Source organism: Seriola dumerili, unplaced genomic scaffold (genome assembly GCF_002260705.1).
Source record: "Seriola dumerili isolate Sdu_G_001 unplaced genomic scaffold, Sdu_1.0 BDQW01000088.1, whole genome shotgun sequence".
In the NCBI taxonomy this organism is placed as follows: Eukaryota; Metazoa; Chordata; class Actinopteri; order Carangiformes; family Carangidae; genus Seriola; species Seriola dumerili.
The window spans coordinates 7,377,463-7,400,242 of record NW_019174343.1 but is presented as its reverse complement, the minus strand read 5'-3'; the positions used below and the strand labels follow the sequence as shown (position 1 = coordinate 7,400,242).

General features: G+C 41.3%; 3 protein-coding genes across 3 annotated transcripts; all 3 read left to right on the top strand.

Moving 5' to 3' along the window:
* Positions 1 to 619: 619 nt before the first annotated feature.
* Positions 620 to 5,973, top strand: LOC111221892 (coiled-coil domain-containing protein 120-like). Its single transcript, XM_022745482.1, has 9 exons — positions 620 to 668; positions 1,562 to 1,692; positions 2,474 to 2,575; positions 2,671 to 2,791; positions 2,931 to 2,990; positions 3,283 to 3,436; positions 3,563 to 3,664; positions 3,993 to 5,030; positions 5,873 to 5,973. Exons 1-9 carry the CDS (start codon positions 620 to 622, stop codon positions 5,967 to 5,969), a joined length of 1,854 nt encoding a protein of 617 aa, XP_022601203.1. The 3' UTR covers positions 5,970 to 5,973.
* A 4,791-nt stretch (positions 5,974 to 10,764) lies between these two features.
* LOC111221790 (SRSF protein kinase 2-like) lies at positions 10,765 to 16,654 on the top strand. The gene is made up of 13 exons (XM_022745354.1): positions 10,765 to 10,987; positions 11,065 to 11,173; positions 11,273 to 11,360; positions 11,575 to 11,662; positions 11,912 to 12,018; positions 12,170 to 12,335; positions 12,471 to 12,496; positions 13,839 to 14,205; positions 14,335 to 14,432; positions 15,469 to 15,576; positions 15,848 to 15,917; positions 16,000 to 16,092; positions 16,395 to 16,654. The coding sequence occupies exons 1-13, from the start codon at positions 10,765 to 10,767 to the stop codon at positions 16,577 to 16,579; spliced, it is 1,728 nt and encodes a 575-aa protein (XP_022601075.1). The 3' UTR covers positions 16,580 to 16,654.
* Positions 16,655 to 17,849: 1,195 nt separating this feature from the next.
* Positions 17,850 to 21,493, top strand: comt (catechol-O-methyltransferase). Its single transcript, XM_022745418.1, has 6 exons — positions 17,850 to 17,967; positions 19,047 to 19,218; positions 20,447 to 20,564; positions 20,669 to 20,862; positions 20,941 to 21,072; positions 21,153 to 21,493. Coding segments are annotated over exons 1-6 (798 nt in total). The 5' UTR covers positions 17,850 to 17,965; the 3' UTR covers positions 21,333 to 21,493.
* The last annotated feature ends 1,287 nt before the right edge of the window (positions 21,494 to 22,780 follow it).

Below are 22,780 nucleotides of genomic sequence, written 5' to 3'. Positions count from 1 at the left end.
TTCTCCCCATACATTATTAATGTTACTTATCCTGTCTCACTTTTTGTTCCCTTTCCAAAGTAATTGGTTGCTAATTGCATCTGAGAGCTAATTTTAGACCATTACTCACTTTTAAAATGCCTTACGGTGCAAGTTAAGTTGTGATGAGACTTTTGTTGAACTTTTGATATTTTAAATTTGTAGTATAAAAATGGCAGTGCATATTTTAAATACAGTTTTGTATATGGTCAAATCCGTGTTCATAGTGCTTTTAATTACAGTGGACTCACACTATTTGTTTCTGAGTTAGTATTTTTATTTTTATTTTTTTTTTATCTTTTCAAGGATTCAGCTCTAGATACTTGAGCAGAGGTGCAGTGGCTCCCCCTGATGGTACCTGGCGTAATCTGATCTAGGAGACACCCATGCCCATCTACTGCTGACTTGCAAGAAATGCACCAACTGACTCTCCACCTCAAGACAACATATGGCTGATACTGCAAGGTTAGCGAGAAAGAAACACCTGAAGCCTGAATATAGTTTGCTGATGCATCTCAGCTGCAGGTGAACCCCGTTTCTGTTTCACCAGGTGAGGACGTGGTTGGGAGTGTGAGTTGTAAAGTCCCCAGAATTACATCACATGGAGGTCAAAGGACATCTGATCACATCCATGGGTTTGGGGGCTCCCGGTGAGTCATAACGACTTCTCACAGTGTCGTGACGCACACTTTCATGTCTGGACAAGCCTGAAAAGGTCTGGCAAATATATCAGCTTGTGTTTTTTCTGACAGTTCAACAGAAAGAAAGCAAAAGTGTTTTTCTCCAAGGAAGAGCCAGCTGAAAAAACAGCTGTATGTGTGAAGGGCTTTTGTTCACGTACTGTCACCACAGCTGTCAGATAATCTTATCAGAGCACTGAGTTACTGTGAACACACATCACGTTGTTAGAAACAGATACTTTAAAATGCAACACTGGAAACATTAGCAAAAGATTTAATTCTTAAACTGTTTTTAGACTGTTTTAAACAGTAACGTTTCTTAACTTTCTTGATTCCTTCACATCTAAATTCCAGTGATTTGGCCTAAAATATCCAGTCTCCAGCTGTTAAAGGAGAAGTCTGGCATTTTTCTACAAGTTTCTCATGGTAAACAAACCCCATATTGACAACAATGTGTTAGTCCGTCTCTCAAAACCTTCTGACTTCCCGACCCTGTCAGTGGTTGTTAGTGAAGATGTGAATCTTTAAAGACGGGTCACAAATCCAAAGTTTCATTTTTTATTGATTTTTTTTTTTAAATGCTTAATTATTTTCCAGAACAACTGGGTGCTTCTGTTCTTAGTGAACTTTACTCAAACACAAGTTGTGCGTTTGTTTGTTAGCTTTGGACTGACTCAACATAGTTCAATGTACCACCAACATGCCACCCAGTGCAACGTCATGGCTCATAGATGTGTTTTAATAGGCTTTAGACAACAAATGACATGAGATGTGTTGAAAGAAAAAAAAAATGGAATATTTCCAGCCATATCCTTTGATTCCTCTGTCTCTGTCTGGTGTGTGATATGTTCTGTGATGTGTAGATGTTCAAGGCAGCCAGGACAACAAGCTGCAGGCTGAGAGGATCGCAGCTTTGCAAGAGAGGAAGCAGGCCCTGGAGGCTCTCCTCAACACCAGAGTGGGAGAGCTCAAACAAGTCTGTTTGCAGGAAGCGGTGAGTGGCTCTCACTTCAATTCTGAAACATTCTGTGTTTAAATGATAACTGCATTATTATTATTATTATTATTATTACTGTGTTATTACTGTGACTGTGTTAAATACAGTATATCTTTATATTGTGAAAAAATAAGAAATAAGAAAAATCTCAAATCCTAGATGCAACTGGCAACTTGGTGAGAATCAGTCGTGTGTTTTTTTTCTCATATAAAATGGGCTGCATATTAATATTTGCTCGATTGCTCCGGAAAGCTCGTCCGCACATGTTAATGAAGCGACAGCCGCCTCAGCTTTTCATTAACAGCTGTTTAACACTGTTTTCAGCTGGATGTATGGTGCCTCGCTCTGTCTCTGTATGTTTTATTCTTGGATTCACAAGTTGTCTGCTCTGTTCTTGTAATTTGATATGTAATCATGCACAAGTATTAATATATGAACACGATGTAGACGTGCCTTGTGTGCATTGGTATTTGTACTGTATAAATCTCCCAGCAATTTTCCTGCTCTAGCTCAGGACCCTGGCAGATGAATGAGCTTACAGCTGTGCACAGGATTATCTTGTGTTGATGTCTGCTCTGTTGTCAGTGTATCTATATTTGAATTTCACTTCTCAACTGCAGGTGTTATCCTGTTTCTGTATTTTTGACATATCCATTTCAAGGGTTTTATTGAGTCTTAGGGTAATTTATGAAGTGGTGGCACTTTATGTGACACTTTGGAGCTCATAGGCCAGTGAGAAGGATTTTAGTAACTGGAGGTTAATAAATGTCCTCTACAGGAGCTGACTGGGAAGTTGCCACGTGCTTTCCCCCTGGAGACGGGAGAAAAACCCCCACTTGTGCAGCGCAGGGCTGGCTTGGCGCCCAACACCAAGGCAGAGGTAAGTCAACACCTTGAATATCAATTGTGTTTACGCAGCAGCTGTATTGCTGTGTGTACTTGTGGTCTGACGCGGCCGATTGTCCCTGGCTGCAGGATGAGGCTGCCCAAAGAAAGCAGATGAAAGCCATCTTCACCGGTGCTCTGTACAGACACTCAGAATCGGATCGAAATGTCCCAAATAGCAAGAGGACAGTGCATCGGGGGTGTCACACAGGTATAATGACACAGCACTCACACAACTGAGATAAGTGAATGAAAACAAAGCCACCTTTTGTACATTTGCATTTATGTTTACCAAAGATATCAGATGTCCCGCTGCATTGTCTGTGACCTGGATGTTTGTTGTCTTTCAGAGGACACTGTCATGTCGGAGAGTACAAGCTCCATGTCAGATTCAACTTCCCATGACAATGGTGAGTGAACCGTGTACAAACTGTCTGTCTCTCTCTGCCTCTGGTGGATACTCTACTGTATATCCATATTCATAATGAGCTTAACTGAAACAACAGCCTGTAGGAACAGCTGAATGTATCTGCCAGTGTTTTCACATGCAAAATACATCGCTCACACTTAGTGGGTGGGGCGCTCATTTTCACTTCTGGTGTTAAGACACCAAATAATCACATTTCAGTTGTAAAACCAAAATAGCACCCTTGATTTGTTGTCATTAAAAGATAGTTTCTTTGTTTTTCTTTCTCCCAAAAGAGTCTTCTCCCAGCGTGGCCGCTGACCAGCGCTCTCTGTCGCAGCCCCGTCTCACTGTGGGCAGCCCTGACCACAGGATCAGCAGGAAACTGTCTCCAGTAGAGATTTACTACGAGATGAGGACACGCCGCAACTCTGTCACAAGCTCTGTGAGGTACTTATCTTAAAGTGAGCCGATGCTGCAGACTGTGCAGTCTGCTTGATCTGTCTGGGAGTGTACATATTATTGTGTACACATGCTCATAAATGCATCCATGTCCTCTTGTTGCGCCTCTCACAGCCCAACTCACTCGCTACCAAGAAGTGCGTCTAACGTTGAAGGTAGAAGTGTTCCAGCGACTCCTCTCCTGGCCCGAACTGCTCCAATCAGCGTTCATGTCCGGTAATGCACGGCTGCTTTTGTGTGATGCAGCAGAACTACAGCTCCCTCCCTCTGTGATAGCTGTGTGGTTGGAAAACGCTTAATGACTTAGTTTAACGCAGAAATAGAGTCAGGGTTGTAAAAACGATTAGTGTCATATTTAGCTACCAGCAAGGGCTCAAGCTTATCGTTTGGTCTTTGAGCATAAAAATATGTCCCTTCTTAAAGGATTTTCTGTGAAATGCAGTTACACGGTTTTGATTAAAATTGCCTTCACTCACTCTTTATCCATAGTGCTCAGAGTCCTCTCCTAATGTAAGCTGTTGTTGTGCTCTTGTCTCTGCCTTAGGTCAGATGCATCGGGCGGTAATGGGTTGAAGCAGTGGTCTGGCAGCCTGGATGTCCCGTATATGATTCCATTGGCCCCTGAGGGCTCATCCTCTGACCGCCGAGGCTGCCCGTACAGCTCCCGAGCCAGACGCAGTAACAGCTCTGAGGCCCTGTTGGATAGATCGAGTCTCCCTGATGATCCAGCAACCAGAAACGGGATGCCCCCCAGAGGAGGGCCCTACAAGAGCTCAGAGACGCTGACTGATGGAAAGCTGCGACACATTCACCTGGGCAGCCCTGAGAGACATGTGGACGGCTCTGTGGAACAGGCCAAAATGCGTCTGTCCATGGGCGGCAGAGGAGCTGGGGGAGGCTACAATGAGCTATTAATGGACTATATCTGGGGGAAACAGCAGAGGATGCAAGTGCAGCACCACCTGTACCAGTCCACAGGGAGGATCTGGCAGGACATGACCTCTCCTCGATCCTCCACAGCGGTGGCGCCGCCCCATGCCAACGGCTTTTCTCATTCCCAGGTGCATCTCCCCAGCGCTGCACCTCCTTACAGCCCCATGGTCCTCCGAGGGTCCCAAGCCGAGCTGCGCAGGGTCAAAGTCACCAGAACCAAATCTTGTGGACCCTTTATTCCTTTGCAGCAACATCCCCAGGATGCAATCCTATTATCAGCATACGAGTCTCCCCTTCCTGCCACTGGCACCACCACATCCTCCATCCCCAACCTGCACCCCTACCAGACTGAGCTGTCTGGCCCCTCCTTCAGTCGCAGACCCCCACAGTTCTCTCTTCCGACCCCAGAAGACTCAACCAGAAGCCTGCATAAAGCCCTGGCTCTGGAGGGACTGAGGGACTGGTACCTGAGGAATGCCCTCGGCTATCCACCTGCTGCCTCTAAGGGCCACGAGGCAGGGATCTCTCGCCTTTCACATCCCCACCCGCTGGTGCACCAGGCCCAGTCTGTACAAGGTGAAGCAGCCAACCTCCACAGGCCTCAGATACCCCAGTCAGCCAGCTTCCACGGTCTCCCACTGCATGGAAGGTCAGTACTTATGTTTTTTTTGTTTTTTTTTTTTTGTTTTTTTTTTACATTTATTATTTTAATTATATCTTAGCACTCTGTCTCTTGTACATGGTCTGTCTGTCTATTGGGAATCCTCACAGTGTTGTGAGCTACAGTAGAAGCTCGAGGAATTGAACTCTTTCTCTCATTATTGTTCATTGTTTTGTATTCGACAAATTGCACTGCACACAAGGAAGAAGAAACATACTATGACTTTAAGAGGGACATTTTGATTGTACTACACATACCAACATGCATGTTTGCAAATACAGTCACTGAATCAGTTTGTACTATTGAGATTTGCCTAATCATGTTTCTCCATGGAAGCTGGCAGCAGGTCTTCCAGCAGAGGATGGTGCAATTACCCTGTCACCCTGTCCCCAAACAAACAATCCATCTGTCATCCTGTGATGTTTACAGTTGTGGGTGTTTTATTTTTGTTTCTTTTTTGCATGGTCAGTGCTATCTCATGCCAGCATCCACACTTGGTTGTTTCCTGATCAAAAACACTCTCCTTCAGATACAACTCAGACCTCCATGAATTGCCTACAATGACCCATGAGGGACGAGAGTCATGTTTACACATACAAATGGCAACATGCATTAATGGGCCGCTTAATTATGATAGTATTTTTTCTTTCTTCCTTAATTTCATAGGGATTTTATGAAGTTTGGAGGGCGCCCCTCTCTAAGCTCCCTCATATTCTGACCATGATTCATACTTTTTATTTCATGAAGGTGTACTCTCTGTGGTTTTATGCTTCACTGCATGCCTCTTGTTTGTGGAGTGCTGTATTGATTTGTTTTGCCTCCCCCAACAGGTCGATGGAGTTCTCTCTGTATCAGGAGACTCCTCATCCACAGATGCAAGAGGTGACCCCAAAGGAACCCAGCGCAGACCCAGGCACCCTAGTCTGATGCAGCAGAACACACACATACACACACACACACACACACACACACACTCACACACACACACACACACACACACACTCACACACACACACACACACACACACACTCACACACACACACACACACACACACACAGTCACACTCTTACACAGACAAATTGATACAATGTGACCTCAATTGCAAAGCAAAACACGGCAACCTCAGCAGAAAGAGACTGGAATAAATGACAAACTGTAGCTGTGCAGTGTGAAAAAGCCTTGGCAAGTTCCCCGTGTTATAACTGATTCCACCAGTATGAAATTCAAACCCAGTGCTCTCATGTGGATGTGCACTGGTGTTGACTTACGGAGTATGTAACAACAACATGGTCATGCTGTATATCGATATTTCTGGTCCAACACGAGCAGTGAAGTCCTTCCTAATAACCCCGAAAAAGTCTCCCAAGATATACTTTTTTACAGAATATATACAACTCTAAATCACTATTTTGTATCTTCTGAGATATAAAGAACAGTTATACTAAAGAGGTAATTTATTGCTCATTAATCGCGTGATATACAAAGATGTTATATGAGCTCATGTCATTTGAAAAGTATTAATACATGCTGATGAATGTGTGTTTGTAAACTATATAAAACGCAAAAACAAGCTTCAGTCCTCATCTGCCATTAATTTCACAACCATTTGTATTTTTCATGTTTGATAAATGAAACAGGCCATGAACTGTAGCGTACTGGTGTAGCAGGACGGGAGTGCCTAAATGTTTTAATATCAAAACTAAACCTTGGTTAGAAAACTTTAAAGTGCTTTCTAATAATCTGAAATGCTAGCATTAAACCTCGGTGAGCTTAGTCCAATCAAAAACTGAAATCAGTTCACGATGTCACTAAATTAGGATATTTGGAATGATGTCATATATATTGTGATTTTTCTTGGTTTTGTTTTCTAGATTCAGCTCTGTGCTGGCTGATAAATGTAGCTTTCTCTGTGCTGACCTTGCCAGAATAATTAGACTAGTTTTAGGAAAAACCTGAGGGCTGTTATGAGACCTACTGTATGGCAGTAGCACATGACTGTATGACAATAATTTACACATATCAAATCATTTTTTTTCTGCATTTAGTTGTGGAGGATTTGAGTGTCATACAGAGCACTTTATGAACATCTTAAGCCTTAATTCCCTATGAAATTGTCACCATGACAGATGACAGGCAGTAGGAAGGTTCAGACAGGGTTTACAACCGGGCAAAGTAAAGTGAGTTTTGTCAAAATCTGCTGAAGGTCTATCTGAATGTTAGTCTGTATATAGCGTGGATTGTACTGATGAGTTTCAAGCTGATATTTTACTCCCATACTAACATTGTAATTTTTAAAACTAACCTGATAAAAAAGTATTTAATCACGATAACCTCCCCCAGTCGTTCCACCCCCAAGTGAGCACTATATAATTGGTTGTAGGAAGGGAGGTTGATGGTGTGAAGAGAATAGGGCTGCTGCAGTAATGACTGATGGTGTGAGCAGGTCTCATACCAGAAAATTTGTTTATGAGAATTGATGCTGGCTGATTTTTGTATTTGTAATGATTTCGACTCATTTCATGTGTTTGGTTTTTTGTGTTGTTAAAAAAAAAAAAACAACCTTTTTAAACATTTTTTTAAAAATCAGAATAGTTATGCACCATCATACATTTCTAAGTTGTTGTAACCAGAGTCTTGGTAGCATTATGCATTGTAAACATGAGAAAAATCAGATCGAGAAATAAACTCTTCAATGAAACTAAAAATATTTGTCTTGGTGTAAACAGAACTCAACATATTTTTTAAGTATTTTTTTTTCATTAATGTAATTGACCTTTGGCCATCTTAGGACTCATTTGAATGTAATTCTTTACGTGTGTCATAAGTGCTGTTTTTTACTCTGTTACAAGCTGTAGCACACCATGAAATGTTACCTGGTTTCTTCTGCTGTCTGATGTTCACATCCTCTCAGTATCCAGCTTCATAGAGCTTCTTTCAGCTGGTTAAAACCTGAAATCAAAGACCAAACTGCTGTGCACTGGGGGTCGTAAATGTATTTTTCATATAATGTACTCTGTAAGTTTAAAATAAATAATATAAATTTAGCTCTAAAGCAAATTTATTCAAACTATACTATATTTATGAACCTATAACATTTTGTAGCTATCTACTGTAGCTCTATCTCATCAGTGCAGGAATTGGTAATGTGTGTTAAAACCATTTCATTCAGCAGTGTGACGTGTTTATATTTGATTATTCAGATTTTTTTTAATTTTTTTTTTAGATATTTAAGTGCAGCTGTTTTCTCTTTCACTCCTCTCTTTATAACTAGGCCTATGAAATATAGGCTAAATAGGCCTGCCCTATACTGTATGTATGAGATTGTGCATTCATTCTACTTAATAAAGTGTCATGTTGAAAACAAAACATAGAATGTGTCAGACATATCTGTTTATTGTAAGACAAAAGGCCCTTTTCACAGCAGGCATTTTGACCTGTCAGGACAGGAGAAGCACAGGAGTAAATTTTACTGTTAATGATGGCTCTGTTCCTTTCCTATTAGTCAGCCATGTCAGTGAGCCAGCACACACACAGTTGCAGAGCCCTGAAACTATTTAAACTTAGTGAAGGAGCATTTTTTACATCTCTGTTGTCCTATCCTGTCATATCTCTACTGTCTGTAAGAAATACATAAAAATGCTAAAAAAAAAAAAAAATACGTAAATACGGAGGTAAAAGCATGCTTTGTAATGTTACCAAACTACCAAACAAAATGAGTGCTGTTGTCCATACAGTCCTGTCTAATCAGAAAAACTGAAAACACCTGTGTTGGTGGACCATGGGTGTGAAGGGGCTTCAAGATCATTTTTATGGTTTAGTCCTTACAGTAGTCCATAAATGGAAAACTGGTCTAATTAATAATCTCAGACGCACTTTTAAATAATTTTAAATCTATGAATTTGAAATGTTGCTACACAAGAGTAAGTTAATATTGTCATTCTGTGTATAGTATTTTTTTTTTCAATCTGTAGCATTGCCATAGTAACCTGTAGTGTTTCTGCACTATTACAATACGTTGAGTGAAATTTACAGTAGTTATATTACATGCTATTATGTTTGTACGTATTTTTCTTGGTAAGTGCAGGGTGTGCATTGCTTCTAAATGCAGTAATTGGATTAGGAAAATCAAGGATAAAGTAAATAGATAAATAGATAAGAAAAACACCTCCTCGCCACCTCTGGAAATAGAACTGGTCGCCACATGGTGAAAAATGTTGTCAGAAACATACCGTGCAGAAGCAGCAGCAGCAGCAGCAGCCGCAGCCTGCTATTCCTGGACCTGACTGTCTCACACACACACACGGAGCAGAGGAGCACAGCAGGGGGCTCTAATCCTCGTGCCATGATTTTTTTTGCACGTTACAAATATTAAAACGGGATATATCACTCAAAGGGGTAAGTAGTTGTTGAGTGTTTAGCACGTGCGAATGAGGCTCATTGTATTTTTGTACTCGTGTCATGTCAAGACCAGCAACAGGTACTGAACTTTTTTTTTTGTCCTCCATTAGTCCAAACGAGACTTCCGGCAAAACCCATCAAAATAATAGCACGTATGACTCGGTGTAACTGCGAGAGTAAAACGAGATACAAGTCAATTACATGGAGTATGCAAAATACATTTTTTAAAACAAGAAATATAATTGTTAAAAGACAATGCGGAACAAAGTTTAGCTAGCTGTAGAGCTGTGTCATAAACAGTATACAAACACGCTGTCCAAACAGCTGTCAGTAGTAAATCCAAAGCTACATTGAAGGAGCTATAGAGGGAACAAGGACTTTTTTCCCCTGCAAAGGACTAATCCATGCAATGTTGTCCGTTAAAAGTCAACACATTTGTTCCAAAAATATTGTTTACGTTGTAAAATGTTACTTCACTCAATTTTAAATATCCAGAAAAAATTGGCATCAATCAACTCAAACTGGCAACATGACCATTAGCGTGTAAAACTAAAATAATTCAAACTAATACGCTAACAGCTAAACTGTTAGTGCACAGTGGTTAAAGTGCATATTGTTTGCACTCTGCAAACTCTCAGGTTTTATCTAGCGAACAAATACCTATGTACGGCTGGAATTTTATTTTGAAGTACTTGTCTTTTTTTTATTTAATGTCATATCACTTGATCTCTTGTAGAAATCAGTACATCTTGCCAGTTCCATTATATAAAGTGTACAACCACACAAAAGTAAGCCTACCTTACCACTTATTGAGTACAGACAGAGCTGTCTGGAAAGACTGTAATTTCTAATAGTTTTACTGCCTTAACAAAATAATTGCCAGACATACAGACATAAAGAATATCTAGCCATATATCCCTTGAAATGATGAAATGATGAATTAATTTGAATTGCCAGCCGTTCATGTTTACAACTGTAGTGCCCACACTATGACAGTTTGTGTGGTTTCAGGATGAGTTCAGTTGCAGCTGGGTTAGTGTCAGAAGCTATTTACGTTGACATGCCATTCATCCAGCTAAAAATAAACATACACATTCACTGGCCCCTTTGAAATGTCATTGCAAACAACCCACTGCAATCAGCACAAGCTAGCAGCTAGAGACACACAGCCAGAAAGAACTCTTGTTTCAGACATGTAGGCATGAAGACTTCCTTCCATTTTTAAGTGTCCAAATACATTTTTGTTGCAGCTTTCTCCCTGAGTGCTGCTGTCACCTGGGCCCATCTGAGCTGTGCCCAAACTCAGCAGGCTCCAGTTAAACATGTCGTCATCATATGCTGCTGCTATATCAGCCCTTCTTTCAACCAGCTCTTCTACTTCACCCGTCAAACCCAATCTTGACCCCTCCCCGGGCACAACAGGGAGTCCTAAACCTTCCCTCAAGCCCAACAAACCCCCCCCTGCAGTAAAGATACAGGCTCATTCACCTGAGCCTCTGGGAACCTATGAGGAGCAACAGGAGAATCCTGCAGACTATGGCATAGGTAGGCGGCACCGATGCCAAACACCAACATGCTGTCTGAGATCTTTTCTTTGATGCAGGTGGCACATTTTGTTGCAGGTGGTTATTACCTTGTTGAGATTGGAGAGATTTTTGTTGACCGTTACCAAGTGGTCAAAAAGTTGGGATGGGGTCACTTCTCTACTGTGTGGCTGTGCTGGGATATGGAGTAAGTACAGATTTGGCCTTTTGACTTTTCATAATAACATAATAACATAATATATCATAAACATAGTAGTAGCTAACTACCATAATTGTTTGCATGCAGGAAAAGGCGTTTTGTGGCTCTGAAGGTGGTGAAGAGTGCTCAAACATTCACAGAGACGGCACTGGATGAGATCAAACTTCTGAAATGTGTCAGTGTGACCACACAGCTTTTCTACTTAATAATAATAAGTCATTTTAGCGTATTCTTACAATACACATTATAGTATACAATTGGACACAACCTGCATCTCTGACTGTGGCTTATATTATATTCATTAAATCATGACAAGTGCTAAGTCATGGTGTCATTCGATCACACTGCAAATGTCTTTAGCATCTTTATGTGTGATATCTGATCATCAGGTAAGGGACAGCGACTCCAAAGATCCTAAACGAGAGAGAATCGTGCACCTCATCGATGACTTCAGGACCTCCGGAGCAAATGGAGAGCGTATCCTTTACAGAGAGGAAATTGTTAAACGACATGATGTCCCTATGCTTTACCTTTTGGTGCAGGTATGACTTTTCTATCAAGTTGTTTTTAAATCCTTCTGTTCACAAGTGTGCCTGCATAGAGACAGACAGACCTAACAAAATGGTGGAACTTAAAATATTTGGATCATCTCAGTGGGTTTTTAGATTTCTCCAAATACCTGAGAGGCTCTGATGGTTTGAAACAAGGCCCTTAATTGCTCTCCAGATGTGTGCATGGTTCTCGAGGTGCTTGGCCACCAGCTGCTGCGGTGGATCATCAAATCTAACTACACTGGCCTCCCCCTGCCCTGCGTTAAGAGCATCCTCAGACAGGTACTGTGCAACCTTTTATTCCATCTTCAATCAGCCTCCCTGTCTTTCACCACTGACTGAGCTCTTTTTGTGAACAGATTATCTTCTATTTTTGCTGCTCAATTGACATGAGGTGCAATGACAGTGACTCAATTTTCATTCTTTATCACAGGTTCTGCAGGGTTTAGATTACTTGCACACTAAATGCAAGATTATCCACACAGACATCAAGCCAGAAAACATCCTGCTGAGAGTGGACGAGGTTTATATTCAGAAACTGGCGGCCAACACCAAGCTGTGGCAGCTGCCCCTGTCCTCTGCTATCACCAGCTCCTCAGGTTAGGGATGCTCTGTTAGTAATCAAAAAAATGCTATACTGATCCTCTGTACAATATGTCTAGGTTGAATTTTATTTCTGTATTTTTAACACTATGTGCTTCTTTTCCTTTGATGATGTTTTTACTTTCTGCCAGTAAACGGAGGCTCCAGAGAAAAGCAGGTTCGTAACCTGAAAATATGCTCTTTTCTTTATTATTTAATTCTTTTATTATGACATTAGTATTTCTTTTAAAACCACATTGTGATCTGTGCCTTCCTGCTATGACTTCTCAAGAGTTGGTCCAACTTTTTGGGGAAGCTGACTGGAGTTTTCCATACTCTTGGGGAGTGGGTAAGATTGATGTTGTGTTGGGTTTTTGCACATTAACTTCTTAATTGCATCTTGACTACATCCGAAGCCTGGAACACACCAGAGGACATGTAGGGAAGTGAAAAGGCGGGGCACTAGTCATTTAACAACTACCTCTGGGGGACATCACAGTAGGCGACCAATACCGTCACTTTGCCGTACTTTTTTTTACCCTATCACACTATGACATCAAAGAGACAGCTGAAATCCCTGAAGAATATTGTACATTTCACAGCATAAACTTAATATACTGTATTTACATGAAGCAACTTGTCTGGCTCATTAGAGTCAAGACAAATAACGAGCGGAAACAAGGAGTACTTACATATTTTTATTGGACAGCTCCTGTATTCACTAATAGACAAGTATCTATAAGTATCACTATTGGAGTCCAGAGATATATTGAAATAATGGAATGGCCTCTGACCATATTTGGCATGTTTCCATATTCTCTCATTACTCATGCTTTTGTTGAATTTCCGCTCAAACTTGCTTTCTCTTGCGTCATTATTATGTCAACAACAGGCTCCTGTAGCTCAAGTGGGTGGAACAGGGTGCGTCAGACGGGACACAAGCTCAGATTTTGATGTCCTTCTAACCATGTCCACTATAGTTTCAACATAGCCACTTGTTTGCATCCTACTGCTTTACAACATGTAGAGGAACAGATTCAAAATTCATTGTTAAGATATTAATACATGGAATTCATGCAAAACTCTGTAGGCTTATAGTAACTACAGACCATATGAATAGAAAACACCTGTGTAGGGAAAAAAACAATGACAATTTAGTGAGTGAATCAATGGCTCAAACACGCCATGATTTCATTCTGTAGCTCTATGTAAGATATCTTGTAAAAGAAGCCGATGAACGGTCATAGAGTACATGCTTCTTAAACATATATATGTGTGTTCAGTATATGAATATGATGAATGTGCATGCACTGCTGTCTGCCACAGTGTCTTTTTTTGATACTACCACCGCAGATATATTCAAGCCAAACTCAAAGTAGCTTTATTTTGCATGATTTGCTGCACTTTCAAAACAGGCATGAAGTTGTTGTGATGATTCACTGAACATTTTTTTTGAATTCATTTTTTTCAGTCCATGTTCTCTTTCTGAATTTTTCCTCACAACTGACTGCTTCCTGCAGTCCAGCAAGGTCTCCAGGAGCTCAATTAACCGACTGACGAGGAGAGACAGGAGTCGACGCGGACAGGAGAACACAGCTGACCACAAACAAAGAGACAAACCTCATGTGTCGTTTTCTGATGTCACTCCTCCCTCTAGCACCCATAGCTCCACCGGTCACTCTAAACTCACAGGTCCTAACCTCACGTTAAGGAGGCAGACTCTGCTGTTGGAGGACGGACTGGACTCAGCTCCACACAGTCACAGAGACTCCATCTGCTCATGGCCATACCTCAACACAGATGCTCCTGTCTCTGGCTCTAGATCAGTGTTATTACATCAGACTGCGGACAATGAGCCGCCTCCACCTTCATCATCATCACCCTCTGGTTAGTCTCATAACATTCGTGTTGTTTTTCTTTCCCCCGCTAAACTATGGTGTCTGTGACTATGACGTATGAAGTTTATTCTGCAGTGGAATGATCCTCTTAGGTGTCAAATGTTTCATTGTATTTCAGGTATCAGTGACTCAGATGTAATTTTGGACCTACTGAAACCACAGAATGCTGATAAAATCCTCATCAAGATTGCTGACCTGGGCAATGCCTGCTGGGTGGTGAGTTGGTTAAAATGAAATAGTTTCATCCACCCAGTAATCCCATATCTCCTCCATGGCTTCATAATCCTCCATTATTCATTCATTTTTTAGGTCACAATGTATTATGAACCAGATCTAGTGAAGATTTGATGAAATTTCTTGGAGGCGTTTTGAAAAAAGTGTCAAGCAAAAAAATCTGCTTTTACACCTCAGTTGTCAGATCAATGAAACAAACTGCAAACTGTTTTATAAATGGCCACATGTCTAGTTTATAAAACACTGCCAGCCCATTATTTTTACAGAACACAGTGTGACAGGTGCTTTCTGTGGAGCACAGTATGACAGCCATATTTACCATGCCCTCCAGTGAAAAACACAGCTGCCATATGTTTCCAGTAAGATGAAACTGTGTGGGCAGATTTGAAACGTAGCTTGAGAGAGACGTACACTATTATCTTGTGCATTTCAGTGCAACCCAGTGAAACAGCACTGGGTTGTTGTTGTTATGTTTCTCATTTCAGTCAGGAAAAGAGACAATGGGGTTATTTTAAAAAAAACACCTTTAGCCAAGCTAGCAGCATGGCTCTATGGATGCTAATGTCCACCACTTTGGTCCAGAGACTGAAATATCTGACAACTATTGGATGGATTGCCATGCACTTTGACACACATCAATGTCCCCCTCAGGATGAATTGTAACCACTTTGGTGATCCTCTTGCTTTTCACCTAACCCCACCTTAACATCAAAGTTTCACTTGTCCAGGACTCTGGCTTAAGATCCAACACCTCAGTCTCAGCTGTGCTACTTGTCTTTTGTGCTAATTATGTTTACATGCTAACCTACTAAACAAGCATGCTGACTATGATTAACATTATAGCTTCTTATCATCACCATATTAGAATTGTTACTGTTAGCATGTCAGCATATTAGCATTTAGCTTAATGCACAGCATTTCTTCAAGTACAGTCTCAAATAGCTGTTAGCATGTATTAAGTTGAATAAGTTACAGTTAATTTTTTAAAACATTAAAATCTCATCTCTCCTGTTGTTAGCACAAACACTTCACTGAAGACATCCAGACGTGTCAGTACCGCTCTGTGGAGGTCCTGATCGGTGCTGAGTACGACACACCAGCTGACATCTGGAGCACCGCCTGCATGGTGAGACAAACACCTGCACAGATGTGTTTTTTCTTTAATTGTTCTCCATCTCATATTATGCCTCTGTGCCTGCAGAAGATATAATAATGTTTTCGGGTTGTTCGTCCGACTGTCTGTCCCATTCTCATGAAGAATATATCTCAGGAACGCCTTGAGGAAATTTCTTTCTTCACTTGGATTCAAGGATGAACTGATTAGAATTTTGATGGTCAAAGGTCACTGTGACCTTAGATTTGACATCAGCATCTTTGTTCCTTTGTGTGCTCTTTAGGCTTTTGAGCTTGCCACTGGGGACTATCTGTTCGACCCCCAATCAGGAGCCAGCTTCTCCCGAGAGGAAGGTTTGTTTTGGTCACTGCATCCCTTTTGTCCTTGATTAAACTAAATGTGCTCATAATACAGCATCTTTCTGTGTCTCTTCAGATCACATTGCCCACATCATTGAGCTGCTGGGACCCCTCCCATCTCAGTTTGCCCTCTCAGGGAGAAATTCCAAACAATACTTCAACCGTAAAGGTAAAGTGTACAAAATTGTTCAAAATAACATTATGCGCTTCATACTATGAAATTTCCTGCATCTGATATTTGCACTCAGACACTTTTCCAATACTCAGAATATAGTTGGAACATTTTATATTATATTGTATAAATGTTAAAAAATGATTTTAGAGTTTAGTTTCCTGATTCTTCATATTATGGTGGAGCCGTCACACTTTGTGGTAGATGGTGTTTGAGATAAATTACAAACTTTATATTAACAATTTATTTGCAAAAAGAAGACAAAGGTGTTGTATCAGTCTACTTTTTACCTTGTCCAGGACAACTGCGACACATCTCGAAGCTCGAGCCATGGAGCTTGTTTGAAATCCTACAAGATAAGTACGAGTGGCCGCAGGAGGAAGCCGCCCAGTTCAGCTCTTTCCTCTTGACCATGTTGGAGCTGCTGCCGGAGAAAAGAGCCACGGCTGCCCAGTGTCTGAAACACCCTTGGATTGCCTCCTAGACAGCCTGGCCCTGTATCGTTCAGAGCCCAGTGGAATAGCTCTCTGTTCAGGAGCAGACTCAGACATATTGCATGTGACATAGGACTTGGGTCAGCTGTGGGAGTAGTCTGGTGCTGGCATCATGAGCACAGCTTTCATAAATATTTATTAGCCTGACTAAGAGCCTTTTCACAGTTTGGATGTTCGGTCTTTAAATGGCCATCACATCTAATTCAGGCACAGCAACGACCAAAGAGAAGTTTTGTCTTACTGCAAAAGTGCCTTTTAACATGATGATGGAGTTCTTGAGTGTCATTATGCTGACATAACATTGTTATTATTCAGGAGTTATTATGAGACAGGTATAGTGGCTTCAGAAATGATTCAGGCCCGTCCACTTTTTGCACTTTACTGTGTTGTAGACTTAATTGTAAATGGATAAAATTGCCAATTTTGCCCATCGATCTTCACTCACTAACACAGAGTTCCTTGGACTTGTTCTGTGCCCTTCTAAACTATAACCACTCAATTCAGTTTATCTAGTTGTGAATTGTCAAGTGGACTCCAGTCAAGTTCTAGACCTATCTCAAGAAAAATGAAAGCAAGCAGGAGGTGATGAGAAATGAGAGGTGTCAGTTTTTGGTTTTTAAATTCTTGAAATTTTCTCACTTTCACAATGTGGATTATTGAGTATGAATTGACAGGCAAAATGGCAATCTTATCAATGTAATATTAAATCTACAACACAATGAGTGTGCAAACAGTGAAAGGGTCTGAATACTTTCTGAAGCCTCTGTAAATCAAGATCCCTTTGAAGAAATGTTTATTGAAATACACGGAAAAAGTTGCAGCAAACCAGTCAGAAGCATGAGATGGATTTATTCAAAGAGAACTCAGTGTCCGAAATGTCAACTTGAAAGATTACCTTGATGACTCACCTCAGAAAAACGCACTTTATATGTTGGTTTATGAAGAACAAACTCTGACAGGAACCTCATTTTAGGTGAAAATGTAATCAAAATGGAAATGAGATAGAATTTTGAAATTATTCACTAAAGTATCAGGTTAAACATCCAGACATGATTATCGGTGGTTGCGGCAGCACTGAAAGTTAACCCTAATAAATCATTAAATGCCATCAGGAATTACTCCCTCCTTTTTTACAATCCCTGAGTGAGTGAGCGAGTGTGTGTATGTGTAATGTGTTGACTGTTAAGATCTGGTGTGTTGTGCATTCCTTGCATGCTCACATTCAGCAGGGCTCTGAGAGGGGGTTGGAAGGAAGAAGAGGGAGGAGTTAGTCTCGTGTAAAGGCAAGCATATGTCCGGATGTTAGAAAACTCACAGATTTTCTTCTAGCAACTAGAGGAGTTGAGAAGAGGACAGGGAGCGGTGCCTGCCCGCACATGTAAGTCTTATTTTCTATTAGATTTTAATGAGAGACCTTTTAAGGATGCATGGGATGGTTTTTCTTTTTATGCCTAACAAGTGTTTGTTCCTGTGTTGCTCAAGGGAGGCGGATCAGTCTGAGTATAATTCCTGTTTTGGACTGATGAGTGCGTGCACTCATAGCACTGGGGGAAATTGGGGGAGAACAAAGATTAGATATACTGCCAAACTGGCATTACTGCAATACTCACCAGTCATGCCATTTTCACAGTTTTCTCATAACCTTTTCATGATGTGGGTTGTATGCATGCCATCTAACTTTGTACTACACAATTGTGTCTCTAAACACTGATCAAAGTGTTTATCAAGCCATGCCAAGACATTCTGTATTTTAGTTTCTGAATGTCTTGCTGTATGTCTGGAGTAAGCCAAAGTAAAGGTTAAAGTCCCAGTGTTCTGCCTTTTGTGACACAGCTCTTAACCCCCAACCAGTTGCCATGCAACTCAAACTCCAAATCAAAAGGAATTACCTCAACCACCACTGGTCTTTCACAGTTGCATTATTAGTGCAAGGTAGAGTCGTTTCCAGCCATTCTCTTCACTGCTTTCCCACAGATGGACTCTGGCTGTGCTTTTCTCCTCCTTTTCTCCTCTGTTCCCCCCACTTCATCTGTGCTTGAGAAGTCTAAACAGATTAATTGCATCTGAGAGTGGGAAAGCTGCTCACAAAGCACCGTGCAGTGTGTTTACCAGTGTTTATTGCAGTTGATATTAAATGATATCCTACAGTGATATCATCACTTTAAGACGTGTTTGGATGTGCGGCGGGGACCTGGCAGCAGCAGCAGCAGCAGCAGCAGCAGCTGATAACGAAAACAGGAGCAGTATCAGTATTGTACACTGCATAGTAAACACCCATCTCATTAGCCTGACACAAAGGGAGAGGTAGAGTGAGAGGCGATATGAGAGCTTTCATTTATCTCATGCAAATGTGTTGTTATTGCACTTTGCCTGTGCTTCATTTATCACAGCCTTTCTTCATAACACAGCACCGTATCACCATGCTGAACTGATGTTTGTGCTCTGTCTTGGTTGTAGGATGTGGCTGACTCTTATTTACAGTTGCATCGGTGGAGCAGCTCTTCTGTATGCCTTGTACAGATGGGTGATCCCCGCCGCTGTGCAATATCATGGAGGATTGGCGCTGATTTGGCATGATGTCATTGTGGAGCGGATGCTGGACACACTGACCCAGTCAACTCGTCCTCAGGTGCGCCTTCACTATAAAAAAAACGCACCTCTCACAAGAGCAGCCCAAACACACTAATGAATAATGATTATGTGACAGAAAATAATGCTTCGCAAATAAAAAAGAAGAGGCCACATACACAAAGGTTAAATGTCAACCAAAGTATTTGAAAAATTTAAATTTTGGCCTGATGATGGCACCATATGAAGAGTTGAGGGATTACCATAGTGATTACAACTCACCCTGAGAGTGAGAAGAAGTCAGGGTGTCACCAAAGTTAGAGAGCTTCCTCCTCTGGGGACCATGGATAAGAGAATAAGATTCATGACAATCCGTCCAATAGTTGATGAGATATTTCAGGTTGAACCAAATGTGACTGTGTAAAATAATATGTGACCAAATAAAAATTGTACTTTAACTGAGAAAGAAAATTAAACATTAAATCTGGCCTGTCTGAAATCATGATGTTGCTCCACAGTGAAGACATTGTTAAGCTTTAATAGCATTTTCACACAGTGATGTAAGAATTCCTAAACTGTAACAAGTCAGGTGCAGGTCAGGACTAGATTTAACATGCAACAATAAACCTTTCACATGTGTAACTAACAACATTAATAATAATTTTCTAAGTACCCCACTGTTCTACTATTGTACATGCTGGCTCACTGGGCTACAGTAACTGTTAATCTAATTAGTTACACCTGTGATTTTCCTAACAAACCGGAAGCTTTAACATATTGGTGGGAAAAAAAACAATCTATTCTCATGAACACTCAGGTTAAATCTTGTATCCTATATCTGTGAGTTAACAGCATTAAGGTATGCATGGAGGCAAAGGTCAAACCAGAATTAACGGATGGAAAAGATGAAAAAACCTTTAGATTTTTCTTTCACAATCAAACTAATTTATTGTTTTATAGCTTCAGTGGTGTGACAGACCAAACAAAAATACAAAAAAATAATGTGATGTGGTCAAAAATTGTGGAAAACATGTTTGATGTGACTGTAAATCTTAAAGGGATATTGAGGGAAAGGTTCAAGCATTCTTCTTCTCAGTAAAGACAGAGACTACAGATATGATAGTAATTTATGATGAGAAGATGATCAGACCCTAAAGCCTCCTTCTGTAACTGCCTCATAGGCAACCCAAACGTTATCAAGCAGTAATGATTGAATTATTAACGATAAATGATCGGTGACATTGATTATAATGTTGTAAAACGGCACTGTTTCTTCACCCTCTCCTCAGCGGCTCCTGAATGCAGTACAGAAGAAGGCCACTAGAGGAGACCCTCGCAGCGTGGTCAAAGCCATCGATGACTTCTGCAGACACAAGGAGTGGGCCATGAATGTGGGGGATGAGAAGGGTATTGATTTGTCATTCTTCGTCTATTTCCTTTCATGTGTGAACTCATTACCTTACATGACCCAGCTGTATGTCTTAGTGCCTGCTTGTTCTGTTTTGCCGCAGGCTGCATTCTTGACTCTGTGGTGTCTGAGATAAACCCAGCCACTGTGTTGGAGCTGGGAACCTACTGTGGCTACTCCACGGTGCGGATCGCCCGCCTGCTTCCCCCTCACGCCAAACTCATCACTCTTGAATTTAACCCTGACTTTGCTGCAATTGCCCGTCAGGTCATTGCGTGGGCAGGACTAGAGGAAAAGGTAAAGCCTGATGTCTCTGAAAAACAATGATTTACAGTGTGTGTACATGTCAGAAGATGGTGTCCTTCTTCTTTCAAGGTCCAGTTAGTCGAAGGTGCATCTGGTGACTGGATCCCCAAGATGAAGGAGCAGTTCGGGATTACAACATTTGACCTGGTTTTCCTGGATCACTGGAAGGATCGCTACCTCCCTGACACAAAATTGATGGAGGCAAGTTGTGTTGTGCTTACTTTGTACTGATCAAACTCTTGATTGTTCTGCCCTGACACTCACTTTGCTTTTATAATCAGGAGTGTGGCCTGCTCAGGAAAGGCAGCGTCCTGCTGGCCGACAACGTCATCTGCCCTGGAACTCCTGACTACCTGGAGTACATCCGCAGCAGCCCGCGATACGAGAGCCGGTACTTCAAATCTCACCTGGAGTACACCAAAGTGGAGGATGGCTTGGAGAAGTCTGTCTTCAAAGGGTAGTTTTTAACAAATAGAGTCATGTTTTACCCAGGTACTAATAAACCTCAGACCTCTGTTGTCTTGGGTTCACTGAGCAGACTTAAAATCAGGAGTTAAATCTTTCTAACATGTCATAGAGAGTGTTAACTTGAAATAAAAAGGAAACGTGAGGGGAAAACAAACCATTTGTGTTGTGTGCTTTATTTTTCATAGAGCCAAAAGATGGAAGTTGATGCACTCTTTGAGATGTCTATATACAGTGGTACAGTAGGTGGTGGTAGTGATTCTGTATTTGAGCTCCTAATTGACAGATGATGAGCTGCAAACTGATCCGGGGGGCTTCTTTTCCCAGAGCATCAACTGAAATCAATAATAAATCTAATCCGGCAGCACTCTGTGGTGCACAAACCTATTTTCTGCTCTGATATTCTCCACCATTGTGCCAGCGTTGACAGGTGTGTGTGTGTGTGTGTGTGTGTGTGTGTGTGTGTGTGTGTGAAAGAGTAGAGTGAGTGTGTGTGAGGGTATGAATCAAATCGCTGCTCATCTAATCTCTCAAAGTGACAGAGTTCCATCATACCGGGATGGGGAGGGGAGGAATGGGAGGGGAGGGGAGGGGCTCTGCATTTGGTTCAGCCGTATGAAAAAAAAAAAAAAAAAAAAATATGGGCTAGTCCACCTACTGCTTTCTTCACAGACGCCTGCATGATAATCCCAATCTGTGGCCATTAGTGCACTGAGAGAGCGAGAGAGGCGAGGGTTCAACAGAGAGAAAGGGAGAGAGAGGGAGAGAGAGTTAGAGAGAGAGAGTGAGGGGGGGGGGAGTGCCTGGACAGAGATGCACACACAGGAAAAAGAATGAGAGAGAGAGGGAGAGAGCTTTTAAGGGATTTGGCAGTGATTTGTAGAATCTCACTGCTGTAATGTTGCGCTTTTCCTCCACTTTTCCCCGACTCTGCCATGATACTACACCCTAAAGCCTCAAAAGTCAGTGTTTTCCTTTTGTCTTTATGAATCACAACTACTTCTTTTTCAACCATTGTTTTTAGTGTGTTCTGGTTATTTTTGAGAGTGCACAGCGCCTGTCTGAGATGATAGAGGATTTACTTTTGGTGAAGAGAGGAGAGCCTTGCCTCTAGATACATAATCACATTTTGGACCATGGACGGAGGCCTGTGTGGACGAGCTCATGTGACGGATAAAATCGAGACTGGTCGATGAAGAATGGGCAGGTAAGAAGCGCCTTTACATGTCGAAATTCCTCTCCTTGCAGGTTGTCTGTGATTGTATTTTCAATGAGAAAAATGATCTGCAACAGCTGGGAGTTATGCAGCTTAGAATTTCTGCAGATTCGTATTATCATTTTATAGATTTTAAGAATATTTTCAACAAATTTCCATGGATTAAACTTTACAAGTGCAGTGCAGGAAAATAGAAAGATGTTGCATCATAAATATGAGTTAAAGTAT